Below are 17,225 nucleotides of genomic sequence, written 5' to 3'. Positions count from 1 at the left end.
TCTGTCTTGAGACCCTAACTGGAGACAGCTGATGGAGAATCAGATTCCGAAAGCATGGAGGATATGGGCTGAACACAGACCACACTTTCATATTAATATCAATAAAAACAGCTAGCGTTAATTGAGCGCCTAGCTTTCCAAAGGCAAAGTGCTTTAAATCCTCCACTCTCACGGACACGGCTCTATGACCACCGTTAGCACGTAGTGGCAACGATGTCGGCAGTTAGCCCGGTGGAAGGAAGACTCATATTAATGCGAGTAACCCCATTCTGAAGTGGGGACTGCACCAGGACATTTCAATTGGGAGGAAAATGCAGCGAACCTAGAGTCCATGGTCTATAGGTTTTGTTCCCAATTTGACCATTTTCAGACATGTGATCCATGGCATCCCTAAGCTTCATTTTACTCCTCTACCACGCTGGAATAATGCCACCTCACGGAGATGTCATAAGAGGCAAAATGAATAAACTGAATTAAATAATGGCCAGTTACGGTGGCGTGCAAATTACAAAACACTATCTACAGATTCACGTTCACATTATCGTCATCTCTGCATTTGCGGCAAAACTTCACCTGGAGTTATTTTCGTTACGAATACCAATGCCAAACTCACTCCGACGGATCATTCCGGAGAGGGGAATCAAACGCAATTTAGGAACGATTTGGGGTTACATAAATTCAGGAAAGGAGAGTCCGCATTTAAAATGCGTCTTCTTTTGGACATCGTTCAGTAATGCTCGTCATTTGCCTTATATAAAAAACATATTTGGTTGGCGACTCTTTCCCACATGCTAGTCAGAGGCTCTAGGCAGATCTGATCTGGCGCAGTAGCTAATGTGAATCATCTGAAGAAGGCACAAGTTGTGGACTTCAGAGGCCACTCAACGAATGCGAGTTGCCCGCCGGTTAGAACATCAAAGTCAAACAAGTCACAACATCCAGAGGGAAAGTATATTCCTCATATTGATTTTTTTAAAAAGATTTTATTTATTTATGTGACAGAGAGACAGCCAGCGAGAGAGGGAACACAGCAGGGGGAGTGGGAGAGGAAGAAGCAGGCTCCCAGCGGAGGAACCTGATGTGGGACTCGATCCCCGGAACGTCGGGATCACGCCCTGAGCCAAAGGCAGACGCTTAACGGCTGCACCGCCCAGGCGCCCCCTCATATTGATTTCTTTTACACATAGGATGTTCTATGAATCCCATCACTGATGTTTGCTCACATCGGTCTTATTCTCCTAGAAGATGCCACCAAGTTTAATAACCACTTTCGTTCAACACAGAAGATGAAAGTCAATTCCTGTTGCTCAAGGCAGATGGCATCGTCAAAACAAAAGAGACATCACAGAAAGGGAGAACAGAGAAAGGTGCATTAGATATTAATCTTGTATTCACTGGGAAAACAGAAAAATCTTTATCTGTTTCTCCTTTCAGAGTTTAAAAGGCTGTGAATTTTCTGTGGCCCTACCCACCCTGTAATTCAGAGCTTTTTATCCAAAGCTCTTCCTTTTTACCTTATTTCAGCCATGAAGTCTCTCAAGCACTGTCAGTATCAAACAAAAAACACGTTTCTTCTTGACCTTGCTTCATTCACACCTCTTGATCTCTTTCATTTCCTTTCAGAAAAACTCTTCAGCATTCCCAGAGACACTAGATCCTAGAGATAACATACCCTTATCAGCTTTACTTTCTAATTATAACCTACCTGGCAGATCTGAAAGTTTACTTATGTTTTGTGCCTTTCTTGTAATTTTCTCCAAAATAAAGTCCCCGAGAACATCAGTGGTTCTTAGAGCTAAGTCTAGGTTATGAATTCATTCATCGTTTATTTGATCTTTCAAAAAAAGCCATTTTGGGGGGGGAGGAGGAGGGGAAATCCTATGAACCTAGACTTAAGCAGATGAGCTAATGCACAATGCTTCGAACATTCCTTGGCATACAGCAATTGCGAAGTAAGTGTTAGCTGCGATTATGGTTACGATGAACACCACTTCTTGCTCCTTTCCCCCACTTCCCCCATCGATGTTCCTTTATTCCCAACATGCCGTCCTTGGGAATTTTACCCCACTGGCCTGCTACACGCTTGTGGGGAAGAGAAGCTGGATGTACAGAGCAATTAAGTCATAACTGTTAGTCTCAAAGTTGAGAGTTCTCCAGGGAAGAGATACAGAGGAAGAATTATACGGTGATGCCACAAGTGCCTGTTAACCGTGGTTAGAAAGCGATAGCTTGAAAGGACTGTCGCATGGAAGAAGACAAGCTGAGCTCTCCCAGAGAGGAGAACTACGAGCAACAGGCTGGAGCTGTAAGGACACATACTCTGCTCCATACGAGGAAGACATTTCCAATCGTCGGGCTGCCCACCTAGGGAACCGGCCGCCACGGCAATCAGTGGTAAACGTGTAAGCAGTATCTGCCGGGGCTAGTGTGAAAATGAAAGAGATCCAACACAAAAGAAATCGTCAATGTTCTTCAACAATTTACTAACAGGGGCGCCTGGGTGGCACAGCGGTTAAGCGTCTGCCTTTGGCTCAGGGCGTGATCCCGGCGTTATGGGATCGAGCCCCACATCAGGCTCCTCCGCTATGAGCCTGCTTCTTCCTCTCCCACTGCCCCTGCTTGTGTTCCCTCTCTCGCTGGCTGTCTCTCTCTGTCAAATAAATAAATAAAATCTTTAAAAAAAAAATAAAAAAAAAACAATTTACTAACAGAGGAACAGTGGAGAAGACGACTCTTTAAGCTCTGTTTTCTGTGTGCACGTGCAGCAACACAGTTCAGCCCGGCAGTGGGTCCTGCCTGTGACTACAGAAATGGTAGAGGAGAGGCAAGTCAGGGGGCCCGGCCCACAGGGTGGAAACCCCCACTTGTCCAGTCTGCACACGTGTTAGGAGAAGAGCCAGAACCCAAGGCCAGATCTTTGGGGACAAAGGTGCTTTTACCACCTCTCATTTCGGGTGAAAGACTGAAGGCAAGGGGGGCTATGAATAGAGCCCATATAATTTCTTGTCCAAACTGGAAGAGCGGAGAGAGGGAAAAGGGGGCATTATTAATAATTACGCCAGGAATGCAAGCATAAAGCAGGACATATGGTCGCCCAGCTATCAGTGGGTAGTTACACACAGAGAAACGTGAGCCAGAGAATGCCTGAGGCAGAAACTGTAGCCAGGATCGTGGGTAAAGATCTGAGAGTGAAATCAAAAGGAGAAATCATTAAAGCAGTGGTTCTCAATCAGGGGCGATTTTGGTCCCCAGGGAACACTGGGCAATGTCTGAAGACGTTTTCAGTTGTCACAACTCAGGGGTGTGTTGCTGATACCGGCCGGTGGGTTAAGACCAGGGATGCCGGGCGACACCCCACAAAGCACAGGACAGCCCCTCACAACAAAGTCAGCCAACCCACGCTGGCAAGAGCGCCGAGGCCAAGAATCCCTATGTTAAAAATGAAAAGTTCTGCCGGCACAAACATACGAAATGTCTGTGCTTCAAAAGAAAACTGTAGAAAATATTCAGACGTTACAGGACAAAGAGTTAATAATCCGATCTGCACACATCAGAATATACTGGCAAACACAATGGCCAACAAACATCAAAAGCCTCCCCCGCCCCAAAACAAAAAATACCTCCGCGTCCTACATCATCAAAACACCTTGAATTAAAAGAACGCACTTAACGTTACCTACAAACCTGGCCCAGACTTCCTGACATGCGCTGTCCATGATGAGCTCTTCGCAGGTGCCGCACAGAAGCATAAGGTGATTTAAAATATGCAAACACACAAACAAAAGACCTCCCGGGAAGGAATTTCTCTGCACTTGCAATACATACCTTGTTTGATGTTAACTTTTTATGTTATTTTAAGATTTCTTTAAAGAGAGAGAAAGAGAGAGCGGGGACAGAGGGAGGGGGAGAGAGAATCTCAACCTGACTCCACGCTGAGTGCAGAGCCCGACACGGGGCTCGGTCTCATGACCCTGAGATCATGACCTGAGCCAAAATCAAGAATCAGAGGCTTAACCGACTCAGCCACCCAGGTGCCCCTTAACTTTGTATTTTAAAAACTATGTCTCTTTTAACACACGATTTTAGTAATTTAACTAAAGAAATAACTAAGGACATGTTCAAATGTTTAGCTACAAGATTTTCAGCTCAGCATTACTTACGTGGGCAAAAGTGTAGAAATCCTTAAAATGCCAAATAAGGAGAGACTGATTAAACAAATCACTCTATACCTATATACCATGTTATAGCAAATACTGACATGGAAAAATATTCATGATACAACATTTAAGGGAGAAATATATAGAAGCTATATGTATTATACACATAAATCATTTCTATCTGGGTGGTGGGATAGAAGCCCCACAAAGCCAGAGGTTTCCGTTTGCCCTCTGCTCTGACTCAGAAACACAGGGAAACATAAAATAAAGAATGTTATTGCTATTTTTGTTAATTTATATTTTCTCACTGATCTGCAATGGAACCATTATTTGCATAATACATTTGTTAAAATGCTTTTTTTAAAAAGAATAATTCGGGGGCACCAAGGTGTCTTAGTGGGTTATGTGGCTGCCTTCAGCTCAGGTAATGAATTCAGGGTCCTGGGATCGAGCCCCGTGTCAGGCTCCCTACTTAGCGGGGAGCCTGTCTCTCTCTCTCCCACTGTGTGCACACGTGCACGCGCTCTCTCTCAAATAAATTTATAAAATCTTAAAAAAAAAAAAGAGTAATTTGAAGGTGAAACAGAATGTTTTACAAATAGAAATGGCAGTAATGCCACCTCCCTCATGGGGTAGAAAGGTTTAAATAATAATTGATGTAAATATGCTTTGTAAACTCTAAACACTGTATGAACGTCAACAATTAGTTATTTTGTTAAGACCCTACATTCCAAGTGAAATTGGTCTCATATATGGGATGGCTGGCAGCCCTCACCCCATCCACGCCACTGCCACTATCTTGTCCTCTGAAAACACTCAGAGGTGTGTGCGGTGCCTTCAGAAGCCCAAAGCTGCGACAACAGAGCATAGATCGAGAAAGTGGGGCACCTCCATCAGGGGGGACAGCAGGTCACCAAGAAAATGGATCCTGTAGGAAGGTATTGATTGACATCCACTCCTAACCTCTATTAAAAAAAAAAAATCTTGGGGCGCCTGGGTGGCACAGTGGTTGGGCGTCTGCCTTCGGCTCAGGGCGTGATCCCGGCGTTATGGGATCAAGCCCCACATCAGGGCTCCTCCGCTATGAGCCTGCTTCTTCCTCTCCCACTCCGTGCTTGTGTTCCCTCTCTCCCTGGCTGTCTCTATCTATGTCAAATAAATAAATAAAAAAAAATCTTAAAAAAAAGAATCTCTATGTAACGTAAGTAAAACAATCCCAAATACAGTTTATCGTAACAATATCTACTATGTCAAATACTCCATTATGCTGATAATTTTCTAACAAGTCTTACCTTTTTCAATTTTTTTAATTCATCCCATTTGAATTTACTCAGCTTTTCACTCTTGAGTCGCTCTTTTCTCAGATTTGATCCGTCAAAGCCATCTACCACATTTTTTTTTTTAAAGATTTTTTTTATTTATTTATAAGACAGAGATAGAGACAGCCAGCGAGAGAGGGAACACAAGCAGGGGGAGTGGGAGAGGAAGAAGCAGGCTCATAGCAGAGGAGCCTGACGTGGGGCTCGATCCCATAACGCCAGGATCACGCCCTGAGCCGAAGGCAGATGCTTAACCGCTCTGCCACCCAGGCGCCCCAGCCATCTACCACATTTTATCTTTCAGTTGCTAAATTTTAAGGATGGCTTTCCTCCTTTGAAGGCACGCCTGTTTTCAGGCCTCACTATGGTTTCAAATGAAGCACGCGTGTATTTTACAAAACATGGACGTAATTCCTTCTTACGTTTTAATGTTAGTGGTTCTAAATATATATATATATTTATCCGTTAGTCATTACATCATAAATCAGAAGCTGAAGCTCATTTTCTCTCCCTAAAACAAACGCAGGAATTGTTTTCCAAAGCTTTATTTTTTCCTACTTTCACAAGAGATCACAGACGTGGGGTACAAAGAAGCAACACTCAGAACTCAATTAGTAACAGCTAAAAGAAGTATTTAAAAAATATGAAATGTAACTCGAATCCTTTTATAAATGCGGACGGAAAGAAATTTTTTTTCCTCCCACGGAACTCCGTAAGAAGCTGTAAACTTTTATCCATACCAACCACATGTATGCATTCTTTAAGTCGGATGCCAGTTCCCTAAAAAAGCAGGAAGCTCATGCTTTTCACCAATAGCTACTTCTTCACCTGCTATTCAAAACTCAGTGAAAGGCTTGGTGCCCAGTGCTCTTCTCTCCGCTCCCTCTAATTAAAGGCACTAATGAAAGTGCTCTCGAATGCCTTTATTTTAATTCTGTGCGACTGCTTAGTAATACTAGAACTAAACTCCTTCCAACGAAATTGAGAAAATATTATAATCTGGGAAGCTTACCGATACCATAACAACGGCGGAATTCAACAGTGATGGTGGTCATTAAGATGTTTAAGTACTGTGATGTTTCCAAAGGAAACTGGAGCCCAGGGTGAGTGGAAGGAGGTGACAGGATGAACACGAGAAGATGAAGAAATTAAGGGCCCATGTTACGCACGAGGGGGACGAGCGACCATGGAGGAGGACGTGGAGTGTTGCAAAGGAAGGACAGGAGAGCTGCGTGAGTGAGTGCAGAACCGGGCTAGGAAGCCAAGCTAAGAAGAAAACGCTAACGAGAGGAGGCAGACAACACGATTTGTCCGTTCCGGAAAGAATCCCATCCCGCCTTCCGCCGTCTGCTTGTCTCAGGAGTTTGAGATGGACAGACCCTAAGTCACCCCTGCAGCAAATATACTTCCTACAGACGACAAAACAAAGCAGCCAAACGCATTTAAACTTTTAAAATTTCTAACACCTTAGCTTATGTTCAGTTTCTGGAAACTTCTGCCTAAATGTAAATCATTCCATTTTTTTCTCTCTAGGTAATTTCTTGGTAGTGACAGGCTTTTTTTCCACGATAAAATCTTGAACCCCCTTTTTTTAGGCCGGGGGGGGGGGTGATGGAAGGAGCACAGCAGCTCAAACTCAAGGCAACTGTATTATTTTTTATAATGTTTGGGGATTTCTGAACCATATGATGCTTATTAGTTAGTTGTTGCTGTTTTTCTAAATGCCTACACTTCCATTTTAAATTTTTATTTAAATCTATGTAATTTAAGCAGGAGACAGCAGTTAACATCTCAAGGATTAAGTGCAGCTCTTCAACTGAAAAAAGGGGCCTGAAAATTGGAATGTGTTCCTGGCTTAATCTCACGACCTAGATTTATAATTAAATAAAAGTAATAATTTTAAAAATATTTTGAGAAATAGACCCAAAATAGCAACACAAATCCATTTTGCTTATATTGCTTTCTACTCAGAATTTCATTAAAAACATGTTCATTGTGAAACCAGGATGCTTCTCTTAGCCAAGCAGTGAGGGAGGGGAGCAGAAGGAAGAACAGCTTGAAGGGCTGCACCATGGTTTACAGGATGGGATGGTACGTCTGGAGTGGGGCAGGACTGGTGGGGCCTCCCTAAAAGACTGTTTGGCCATTAAAAATAGTAACAAAAATGATAACAAAAAATAAGCCTTATTTGAAATAGATTGAGTCCCCCCCCGCAAGCAGCTGATAACACATTGTGAAAGCATAATGATTTGAGGCATCATCAAATTAAAATTCCCATCTTTAACAGAATACCAACTTATATATCCACTCAGCCACGCTGTTTTCCTCCTCGTAAGATGAATTCCTGTTTTAAAACTGGGCCAACTCCTCTTGGGTGTTCTGGTGATGAAAACGACTTTCCTTAAGTTTTAGCCAAGACTTTTTCACTCTGGTATCTGATGAGAAAAAGGATGCGTGGGGGCACACACCACAATGACCAGGCCGGGGGCCGGGGGGAGAGCTAATTTTTAGAGAACTATTTTGACGTTTAAAATAACAGGGGGAAAAACATGCATTAAAAATAACATGCTAATTAATTGTTTAATATATTCTATGACTCCATACCCCAAGTTTACTGAATACTGAATTACTGTCTTTTTTTTAGAAAGCTGGATATACTTATTTATTCTTTATTTTTTTAAAGATTTTATTTATTTAGTTATTTGACAGAGACAGCGAGAGAGGGAACACAAGCAGGGGGCGTGTGAGAGGGAGAAGCAGGCTTCCCATGGAGCAGGGAGCCCGATGCGGGGCTCGATCCCAGGACCCTGGGATCATGACTTGAGCTGGAGGCAGACGCTTAACAGCTGAGCCACCCAGGCACCCTGGATATACTTGTTTAAAAAACACCGTTGGGGCACCTGGGTGGTGCAGTCGGTCGAGCGTATGACTCTTGGTTTTGGCTCAGGTCATGATCTCAGGGTCGTGAGATCGAGCCCCACGTCGGGCTCCGCACTCAGCATGGCATCTACTTGGGATTCTCTCTCCCTCTGCCCCTCCTCCGCCAAAATAAATAAATAAATCTTAAAAAAATACATTGCTGTGTATGTAAACAAATGCAAACAAATCAAACCAAAGAAAGAAGAACACAAAAAAGGATAAGCTCAGGGGAATGTGCCTGAAACGGATGAGAGCAAAGTCTGACGGCTCTGAAACGCTTCCAACCCAAGGACTCCTGGTCAGTTGAAGCAGACACACGACTGCTCTCTCACCCGAAAACCATCACCTCGAGAGATGAGACAGATCAGCTCTGCTACCCAGAGACCCTGACAAGATACGCAGTGTCCCAAGTTCCTGGAACCTCTTCATCTGTGTATGTGGTTTGGGCAAATCTTTTTTAAAAAATGTGACAGTACCACAGTCTAGGAAAAAGTAATAATACCACGATCGAGCTGAAAAGTGACCCACTGACCTGATTGATGGAATTGGCAGCACAGGATGCGAGGCCTGTGCCCAGAGAAGTGAGCAGGAAACAGGGCCAGTCAAAAGGTCCTGGGGCCAGCACAAACCCGGCTGAAGTGGTGCTGACGACCAGAGCTGCAACAGAGAAACAGAGCAGATGTCTCATCACCAAAGCACACTCTGGACTATAAACACCAAAAACCAATCCCTCTTCCATACAAACCAATTCGGTCTCATCGGCGACACAAACTATAGGCTGTTCCTCTCTCATTAAAAGATTTAAAAAATTTTTCTGATTATCAAAATTATATGTGTTCATTATAGAAAAATGCTAATTTTCCTTTAACTTCCATAAGAGTAAAAAAAAAAAACAAAAAAAGTGATGTTCCGATCCAATCAGTCACTTATTCATTCAACAAACATTTACTGACTACCTAATTCATGATCAGTACTGTGCTGGGCATCAGGCAGTGTATGGGATAAAGGTATGTAAGGGTTCCTTCCTGCTCTCAGGCACTTTACTTGACAGGGAGATGACAGTCATACATCAATAATTCTTTTTTTTTTTTTTAAGATTTTATTTATTTATTTGACAGAGATAGAGACAGGCAGCGAGAGAGGGAACACAAGCAGGGAGTGGGAGAGGAAGAAGCAGGCTCATAGTGGAGGAGCCTGATGTGGGGCCCGATCCCACAATGCCGGGATCACGCCCCGAGCCCAAGGCAGATGCCTAACCGCTGTGCCACCCAGGCGCCCCCATACATCAATAATTCTAACACAGGGCAGCATATGGTAAGTGTCCCAATTCTGTGATAAGCTCCAGACCACCTGAGCAGAGGCTCGCCTGTAAAAGAAAATGGTTCTGGGGTCCAGATTACGGTTAGAGGATGACCAGTGGGAAATGATAATCCTACAGCCACCAATGGGAACAGAGGGACGTGGCAAGGTGTACAAGCAAACCCATATAATTCAAGCATCTGCTAAGGCTGCTCCTTCCTTTAGGCCCTGGTCCTTCTTTCCTGGGGGTTTACAGAGGCTGACAGGCCCAGAAAGTGTCTAGGGGCGGTACTGATCCAGGGCTGTAGAAATTCACTGGAAAAAGGATCGCCAGTGGTGGGCTGATGGGAGAAGACTTCAAGAAGATGGCATTGAAGCTGGACCTTCAGGAGGGGAGGTGAGAAAAGGAGAAGAATGGTAGGGTGGGTGACATCACAGGTGGTTGGATAGTTCCACGAACAGGCACAGGGGCAAGAGAGACCAATGTCAAGAGCCTAAAGAAATCTGATGCCATCTGCCAGGATTTCAAACCAAACACGTCGGAAGCACTACTCAGTCTCTCTTGCCCTGCTTGACATCCCATCGGCTGCGAGTACTGTCTGTTTCAAACCCACCTCTAACGCCCCCATCAAGCCCACTGACTCACCACCAAGGGTGGTTCTGTCCCCTGGGGACATCTGGTAACATCTGGAGACATATTTGGTTGTCACGCTGGAGGTGGGCAGACACAGGCCAGGGATGCCTCTAAACCTCGTCTCGTGCACAGGACAGCCCCCACAACAAAGAATTTTCTGGTCCAAAATGTCAATAGTGCTGAGGCTGAGAAACATGTAATCTAGTCCAAGGTATTATCTTCTCTGGACAACGGCAGGAGCTTGTCCCTAAGTGGGCTCCTTGTTCCACCTTGCCCCTCTCCAAAATGATATTTTATTTTTTAGATTTTATTTATTTGTCAGAGAAAGAGGAGAGAGAGCACAAGCGGGGGGGGGGCAGCAGGCAGAGGGAGAACAGGCTCCCCGCTGAGCAGGGAGCCTGACACTGGGCTCGATCCCAGGACCCCAGGATCATGACCTGAGCCAAAGTCAAGAGTCGGACGCTTCCCCGACTGAGCTACCCAGGAGCCCTTCATATACGACTTCTTAGGGAGGCCCTCCCCAGATACTCCTTCAGGCAGGAGCTATGTGGTTCACTGCTAGATTTTCAGGGCTACCATTATGGCAAGTATAGAGGAAGGGGTTGGGGTGGAAGAGTGGTGGCTGCCAGACGGCAGAATTTCTAGTTGAATAGTTTGCATGTCGTCTGGTTGGCAGGACAGAGTCACTGACAGCCCAATGCAAGGAAGTGACCTGTCACTGGAAGGTCAGCCTAGAAGCAGTCGGCACTGCGATTTACCACTGGCAGCGGGTTTTTCAGAAAAACAATTGGAGAGGCTCTCCTGTTAATCCACTCTAAGGGTAATAAAAGCGGGACTCAAATAGATATAAGGGATATTGTGACTGGTCAGTTGTTAGGACTTGGCAATTACGAGAAGGAGAAAGACAAAACAAAATAACCACAAAAAAAGGATAAAAGGTAAAGTGCTGCACCACTGGGTGACTTGGAGAAGAATTATAATATTAACCGAAAGAAGTCCACCTGGGGAAAGGTGATGGAGCTGGCTGGTCTTAGGAAAATGTGCTGCTTTTGAAGGACCACAGGATACCCAAGTAAAAATGTACAGAAAGTAGAAGGAATATGAACCTGGAGCTCAGGAGAGACTGGGGAGGCAGGAGAGAGGCACGAAGCTCTAGGGTCACTTGCCCAGAGACCACGGCTGAGCCTGAGGGAATGCATGAGATTATCAATGAAGTTCGGTGGAAAGAAGTATATAAAAAATGTCAGAACTTCGGGGCGCCTGGGTGGTTCAGTTGGTTAATAAGTGCCTGATTCTTGATTTCGGCTCAGGTTGTGATCTCGGGGTCGTGAGATCGAGCCCTTTGTCAGGCTCTGCACTCAGCGGGGAGTCTGCTTGCATTTCGTCTCCCCACGTGTGTTCTCTTTCTCTCTCTTTAAAAAATAAATAAAATCTTTTAAAAAATGTCAAAACTTCACAGATGGGGGGAATGGAAACGACGTCAGACACAAAAAACATCAGGAGACAAGAACCAGGAGGAGGAGGTGTGGTGGGGGGGCACCACCACTGACATCAACAAGAAATGGCTGGGACACTGACGGCTCTTCCTAATGATCTGGAATTGGGTGGCATGTCTGTCAATCTAGTTTCATCAGCAGCATACAGAAACTCTTTGTTGTTTTACCATACGGACAAGCCCCTAATGTCTAGTCCGGACACAGTTTTCTTGGCATTTCTGTGTTTCTTTGATTGGGCTCAATGACAACATGCAAAGGGAACTTGAGTACGTGTGTATAGATGGTCACCCGAACATGCCGTTGGCCAAAAGGTCCCTCCTTTAACGATGTTGTCCCCCAAATGTGGTGTGCGTCCACATCTCCTGGGAGGAGATTTCCCTCCAGAACAGAGGACAGAGGCACCGCATGAAGGAGATAGCAGAGCAAGTACAAGAATGATAAAAGGTTATAAAAAGACAAGCGGAAGATTAGCACATGAAGGCAAACAGGAAAAAAGAGGCCGGCCTGGGCGAGCAAGTGTGTACTGCTCCCCCCTCCCTTCCTCGGCTCTGGGGCTGGCCAGAGTGGGAGCACAGCGATCTCACCTAAGCCCAGACCAGCGACCAGCCACACAGAGACTTACACCCAGAAGAAAATACCACGTGACTCCAGGCTTGCCCACGGTCATCGCAGGTGCAAGTAAAAGGACGTTCGTTCTACCAACGATGGGGAAAGAACAGCCCCTCACTTGACGGCCCACTGAGCCATACCTGCAACTATGTAATGACTCCTAAGGAAAGTAACCTGTTTTAGAGCAAACAAAGCTCCTTTTAGAATACTCAAAACACCTTCCTTCTGTGAGGAGGCTTTTTCATTCTTTATGGATACACGCCATCATCGATCACCAAGCCTCGCGGACAGGCCGGTGTCCCAAAATGAGTCATCTTGCTTTGCACAACTTAAGAGCTCTCCAGAGAGGTCAGGCGACTCCTCATATATCACCGTGGGTGGTGACAAGCCAGGACTGGAAGAGAAGTCTGTTAACACCCGGCTACTTCTCAACTGACCCACCCAGGAAGACAGGTGGATGGTGTCACTGGGAGAATTGGGAGGAAAAGAGACAGCGGGGCTTTCCCTCTCAAAACGAACTAAGTGAATTGCTCCCACCCATGGAGTCAATCAGTTGAAATATATATAATATATATATATTTTTTAAGATTTACTTATTTATTTGAGAGACAGAGTAGAGGGAGAGTGCAGTGGGGAAGGGCAAAGCAGAGGGAGAGACAGCATCTCAAGCAGACTCCCAGCCGAGTACGGAGCCCGACTCAGGGCTCCATCTCACAGCCCTGAGATCGTGACCTGTGCCAAAATCAAGAGTTAGACTCTTCACCGACTAAGCCACCCAGGCACCCCTAAAATAAAGCTTGACTCTCAAAGCCTTGAACCTCAAACCAAAAGTAGACTATTAATAAACAACTATGGTAGTTAAAAGAGCACAGAAAGTGCACAATAACTTTCTCCATATATAATTAGCAAAATCCAGAGTCACCAAAGTAACTTTAGCTATCTCTCAATATCCACATCAACATTTTGTATTGTGTTTTATAAACAAATAAAAAGAGCAATTTCCATCGTAGTGGACAGGACAATACCATAATCACTGAACTGTCCAGATAAAAATGCTGCAAGAAGAAAACTCACTTTGTTTAAGCCCAGAAAGGGTGTGCAGCTACATAAAAATAAAACTGTTAATTCAGAGGAGAAAGTATCTTGTTTCTCCTTTTATTTGCCTCAGAGCTTGACTGAGTGATGAATGATACAGAAGGCACATCAAATTTTGACTAACGGGTCAACTCAGGAGTTGAGAAGAGGCAAGGTGGTTTGCAAAAAAAACTAACAAAGGGAAAGGACGATGTTTTAGTAAGACCTAACAAGGACTCAGTTTACAAAACGGAAACTCTGCCTAATTTAAAACTGTACAAACTATAATGTACAATAAACCCTCATCAGGACTATCATTATTATTATCATTATTAAGGAGGAAATCTGCATTTTGTAACACGTTTCTTAAAAACATCCAATGCTAACAAAGAATGTATTTATCCTTACTTCATCAAGGCAATTAATTTAAAGAAAGAGGAGGGCAGAAAGGATTGATAAACTGTACAAGCAAAATTGACCAAGGCAATATTCTCATACAGCACTGCCACAACTGTAATTAAACTTTTCATTGATTTCCTGGGATTCATTACATGGAATCATTCTGCAACACCAGGATCTCATTAAAAGTGAGTGTAATATATTCTTTCATTAATAGCACTTGAAATTATATTTTATTTGGTAATCTCATATTCTGTCCCTTCACATGTAAACATAAAATCAATGTTGCCAACGAAGAGTGACCCATCTGAGAGAGGCCCGGAGGCGCTGGCCGGCAAGCTTTTGGGATGACGGCTCTGGAAGGAAGTCAAGGAAGAGGAATATGCCCATCCCCCATGAAGCCCGACCCACTGCCATTCCTGCCCACGGGTGGGTGTCCAGCCAGTGAATTGCAAGCACCCTTGTGCAAAGACGGTCAGTGGTGGTCTCTGAAGGTTCTTAGGATATAGGAAGTCTGAATATTTGGCCCAAGCTCATCTCAGCTGCGGCCCCACCAATCTCTTCCAGCCAGGGCCACCTTCTTCCAGAGCCCATCACTCACGGAGTCAACAAATATGTTCTCGTCTGCCAGCCCTCTCCAGGGAGAAGTTCTTCCTTATGCTCCATATAACATATATTTATTCTGAAATAGTCGCAAGAACGCCGGCCCCACAGGGCTAGAAGTAAGCAAGAGTCCCTGATGGGAACTGGCAAGGAGGGCCGCAAGGCAAGGAACGGGGAGAGCCAGGCAAAGAAATGAATTCTGCCGCGAGCCTGGAAGGGGACCCCAGGTGAGAACCACAGCCCGGACCATCGTGCTGATTTCAAGCTCGGTGAGACCCCAAGCAGAGGATCCGGCCGGGCCAGGCCTGGACTCGTGACCCACAGAAGCGGGGAAATGGTAACTGTGTGCTGTTTTAAACTGTTAAGTTGTGGTAACTTGTTTTGCAGGAAAAGAAAAGTAGTGCATGCCATGAGGAGAGTAGCTTTTAGGAATGACCAGTCTATCAACAATGCAGAGAACGGACTGCAGGGGAGGAAAAGGTGGTGAGGGCCTGGGAAGGGCGGTGACAGCGCAAACAGAGGTGTAGATAACCAGTCTGAAGGCTCTGGCCCAGGCCTTCTGTACTGAATAGATATAAGTGGTTACAGCAAGGAGCTAACTTGAAGAATAATACGACCTTAAATTAAGGTCAAAGGGAACTTAGGGTCAACTGGTGGCATCTCTGTCCTGATCTCAGAACCCCCCGGGACAACCTTTCAGATGGATGCTATCTCCAAATCTGGGGATGGGAAGTTATTCTCCCCTTCTGTACACAAGAGCTCTAGCCGTTGGACAGTTCTCTCTCCACCGAGTCAAATCAGCTTCCTTGAAATACCTCCCTGTCATTTCTCTCTTCCCGAGTGACACTGAAGGACCCCTCTCTCAGCACAATCTTTCGCTCAAATGCAACGATCCCACCGTCTTGGTTTCCCCAAGCTAAGTGTCCCTAGGGACCAACAACTCTTGACTTCTGCACTCTTGTCCACACCTTGTGAGACCTTTAAGAGACACACTAGTGTTCCACTCTAACAAAAGCATTCAGCACAATGCCCACAAATAAGGACTTAGCACTAGTAAGTGGTGTTCTTGGTAATTCTTGAAATGTGGTTGCTAGAATTCTAGGTGAAATATGTCTCTGGCCACGAAGCTTAGACTTCATATTTCAAAGCGGCGCCTTAAGGAACTTCGAGAGACAACAAAACACTTGCCAACAAGCTCCACGTGCCTCTACGTTGTGACCCGAGTTACTTCTCCGTGGCTCCAGGCGAGTGACTGGAGAGCAGTCCTTTCATAAATGTGGACTAAAAATGGTAAAAATGGTAACGATAAAAAACAAAACTTACGTTTGTGAAGCACTTTACAATGCCGAAGTGCTTTTATGTGTATTTAAATCTCGGAGGCACTGCACTTCCAAAAAAAGGAGGGTGTGGATAACTGAGGAGGAACATGGCAAGAAACCATGAGAATGTTCACTTATGTTTGACTTTAATTATTTTAAAACACACATTACGCATATCTTAAAATGAACACGGTGCATTGGTGTAAGAGTACATGAATTTCATTTGCAAGTAACCATCGTCCTGCTATATGTGACATTTTATACACACTAGCATAAACGTTATAAATATAGGGATGTGCACTTAAAACTTCTTTACTGATAAAATACATGACTAACAAACTCTGTAGGCCCTGCTCTGAGAAAACAGCAACGTAAGCGATGGTAGCTAATAACGTCTGATTTCGTAGAGAGAGTCATGCACAAATCAGTGGTAGTGAAATCATTCCAGGGTCTAATCAAGAGAATCACACGGTTATGCACAATGTTTGGCTCTCTGCTTTATGGGATATTCTTTGACAGAGACAGAAAGACAGAAAGACAGTCAGACAGAAAGAAAAAAGAAAAGATTTTTTTTAAAGGCTCAATACTTTCAGAACTACTGTTCTCTGAGCATAAGCATAACGAAGGCACTTTATTTCCCGAGATCATCAGTTAAAAATAACTGTAAGGATGGGATTATAAACCGGTCATCTACATCCTGATTTTATCTCTGTCTTTTAAAACCTCACTATTATTATTATTATTATTTATTTTATTTTTTTAGCATGGGCTCCTAAAGAATTAAGTGAAAAACAAAATTCCAATAAATCAATTTGGATAATTATCAACTCTGGTAAAAGATTTAGTCAAAAGATTAAAACCCCCGGCTAAATGAGAGTTTGAGACTCTCTATAGATTTCAAATTATCCTTGTGATCTATTATATCTCATTATCGCGGACAGCGGTTACTGTGCAACACTGGAATCCAAATCCTACAAACCTGAGACGTGTTCTCTTTAAAGCTTTGCATGTACAAAGCTGACAGGAACAGGCAGTTAATGAACCTGTACGTGGTTTTGCTTATGTGTGTGTCCGAGCAATGGAATCCGTTAGCTGATCTCAAGGTTCAAAATGATGTAACTTAATTAAGAGGCAGGAATTAAGTCTTTTCTGATTTTAAAATGAGCATGTAGTTTTTACTTAATAGCTGTACTTAAGATTTCCTCCTCTCTCTTCATTTCTATTAACAGCTTAAGCTTCAAATGGTTCAATTTCTAATTTAAGTGAGTTTTTTAGGCTTCCTGGCTTGGCGGTGGTCTGCGAACCTCTTGACACAGTCCTCTTACCAACACACATATCAAAGAAGGTGGTAATGCTTCTGCTTACTGCTAAATTCAGATGAAAAGTCAGCTGATGAG

The 17,225-nt window shown here is 44.2% G+C and overlaps 1 protein-coding gene across 1 annotated transcript in view; it reads right to left on the bottom strand.

Moving 5' to 3' along the window:
• LOC100472806 (protoheme IX farnesyltransferase, mitochondrial) overlaps positions 1-17,225 on the bottom strand; it is a 126,102-nt gene that overhangs the window by 85,134 nt on the left and 23,743 nt on the right. The window contains exon 4 of the mRNA XM_002927914.4: positions 8,928-9,052. Coding sequence (XP_002927960.2) covers positions 8,928-9,052 — 125 coding nt within the window. The remainder of the gene's footprint in view (positions 1-8,927; positions 9,053-17,225) is intronic.

The sequence above is a fragment of the Ailuropoda melanoleuca genome, chromosome 17, assembly GCF_002007445.2.
Source record: "Ailuropoda melanoleuca isolate Jingjing chromosome 17, ASM200744v2, whole genome shotgun sequence".
Lineage (NCBI taxonomy): Eukaryota > Metazoa > Chordata > Mammalia > Carnivora > Ursidae > Ailuropoda > Ailuropoda melanoleuca.
This window is presented reverse-complemented; position numbering and strand designations above follow the sequence as displayed.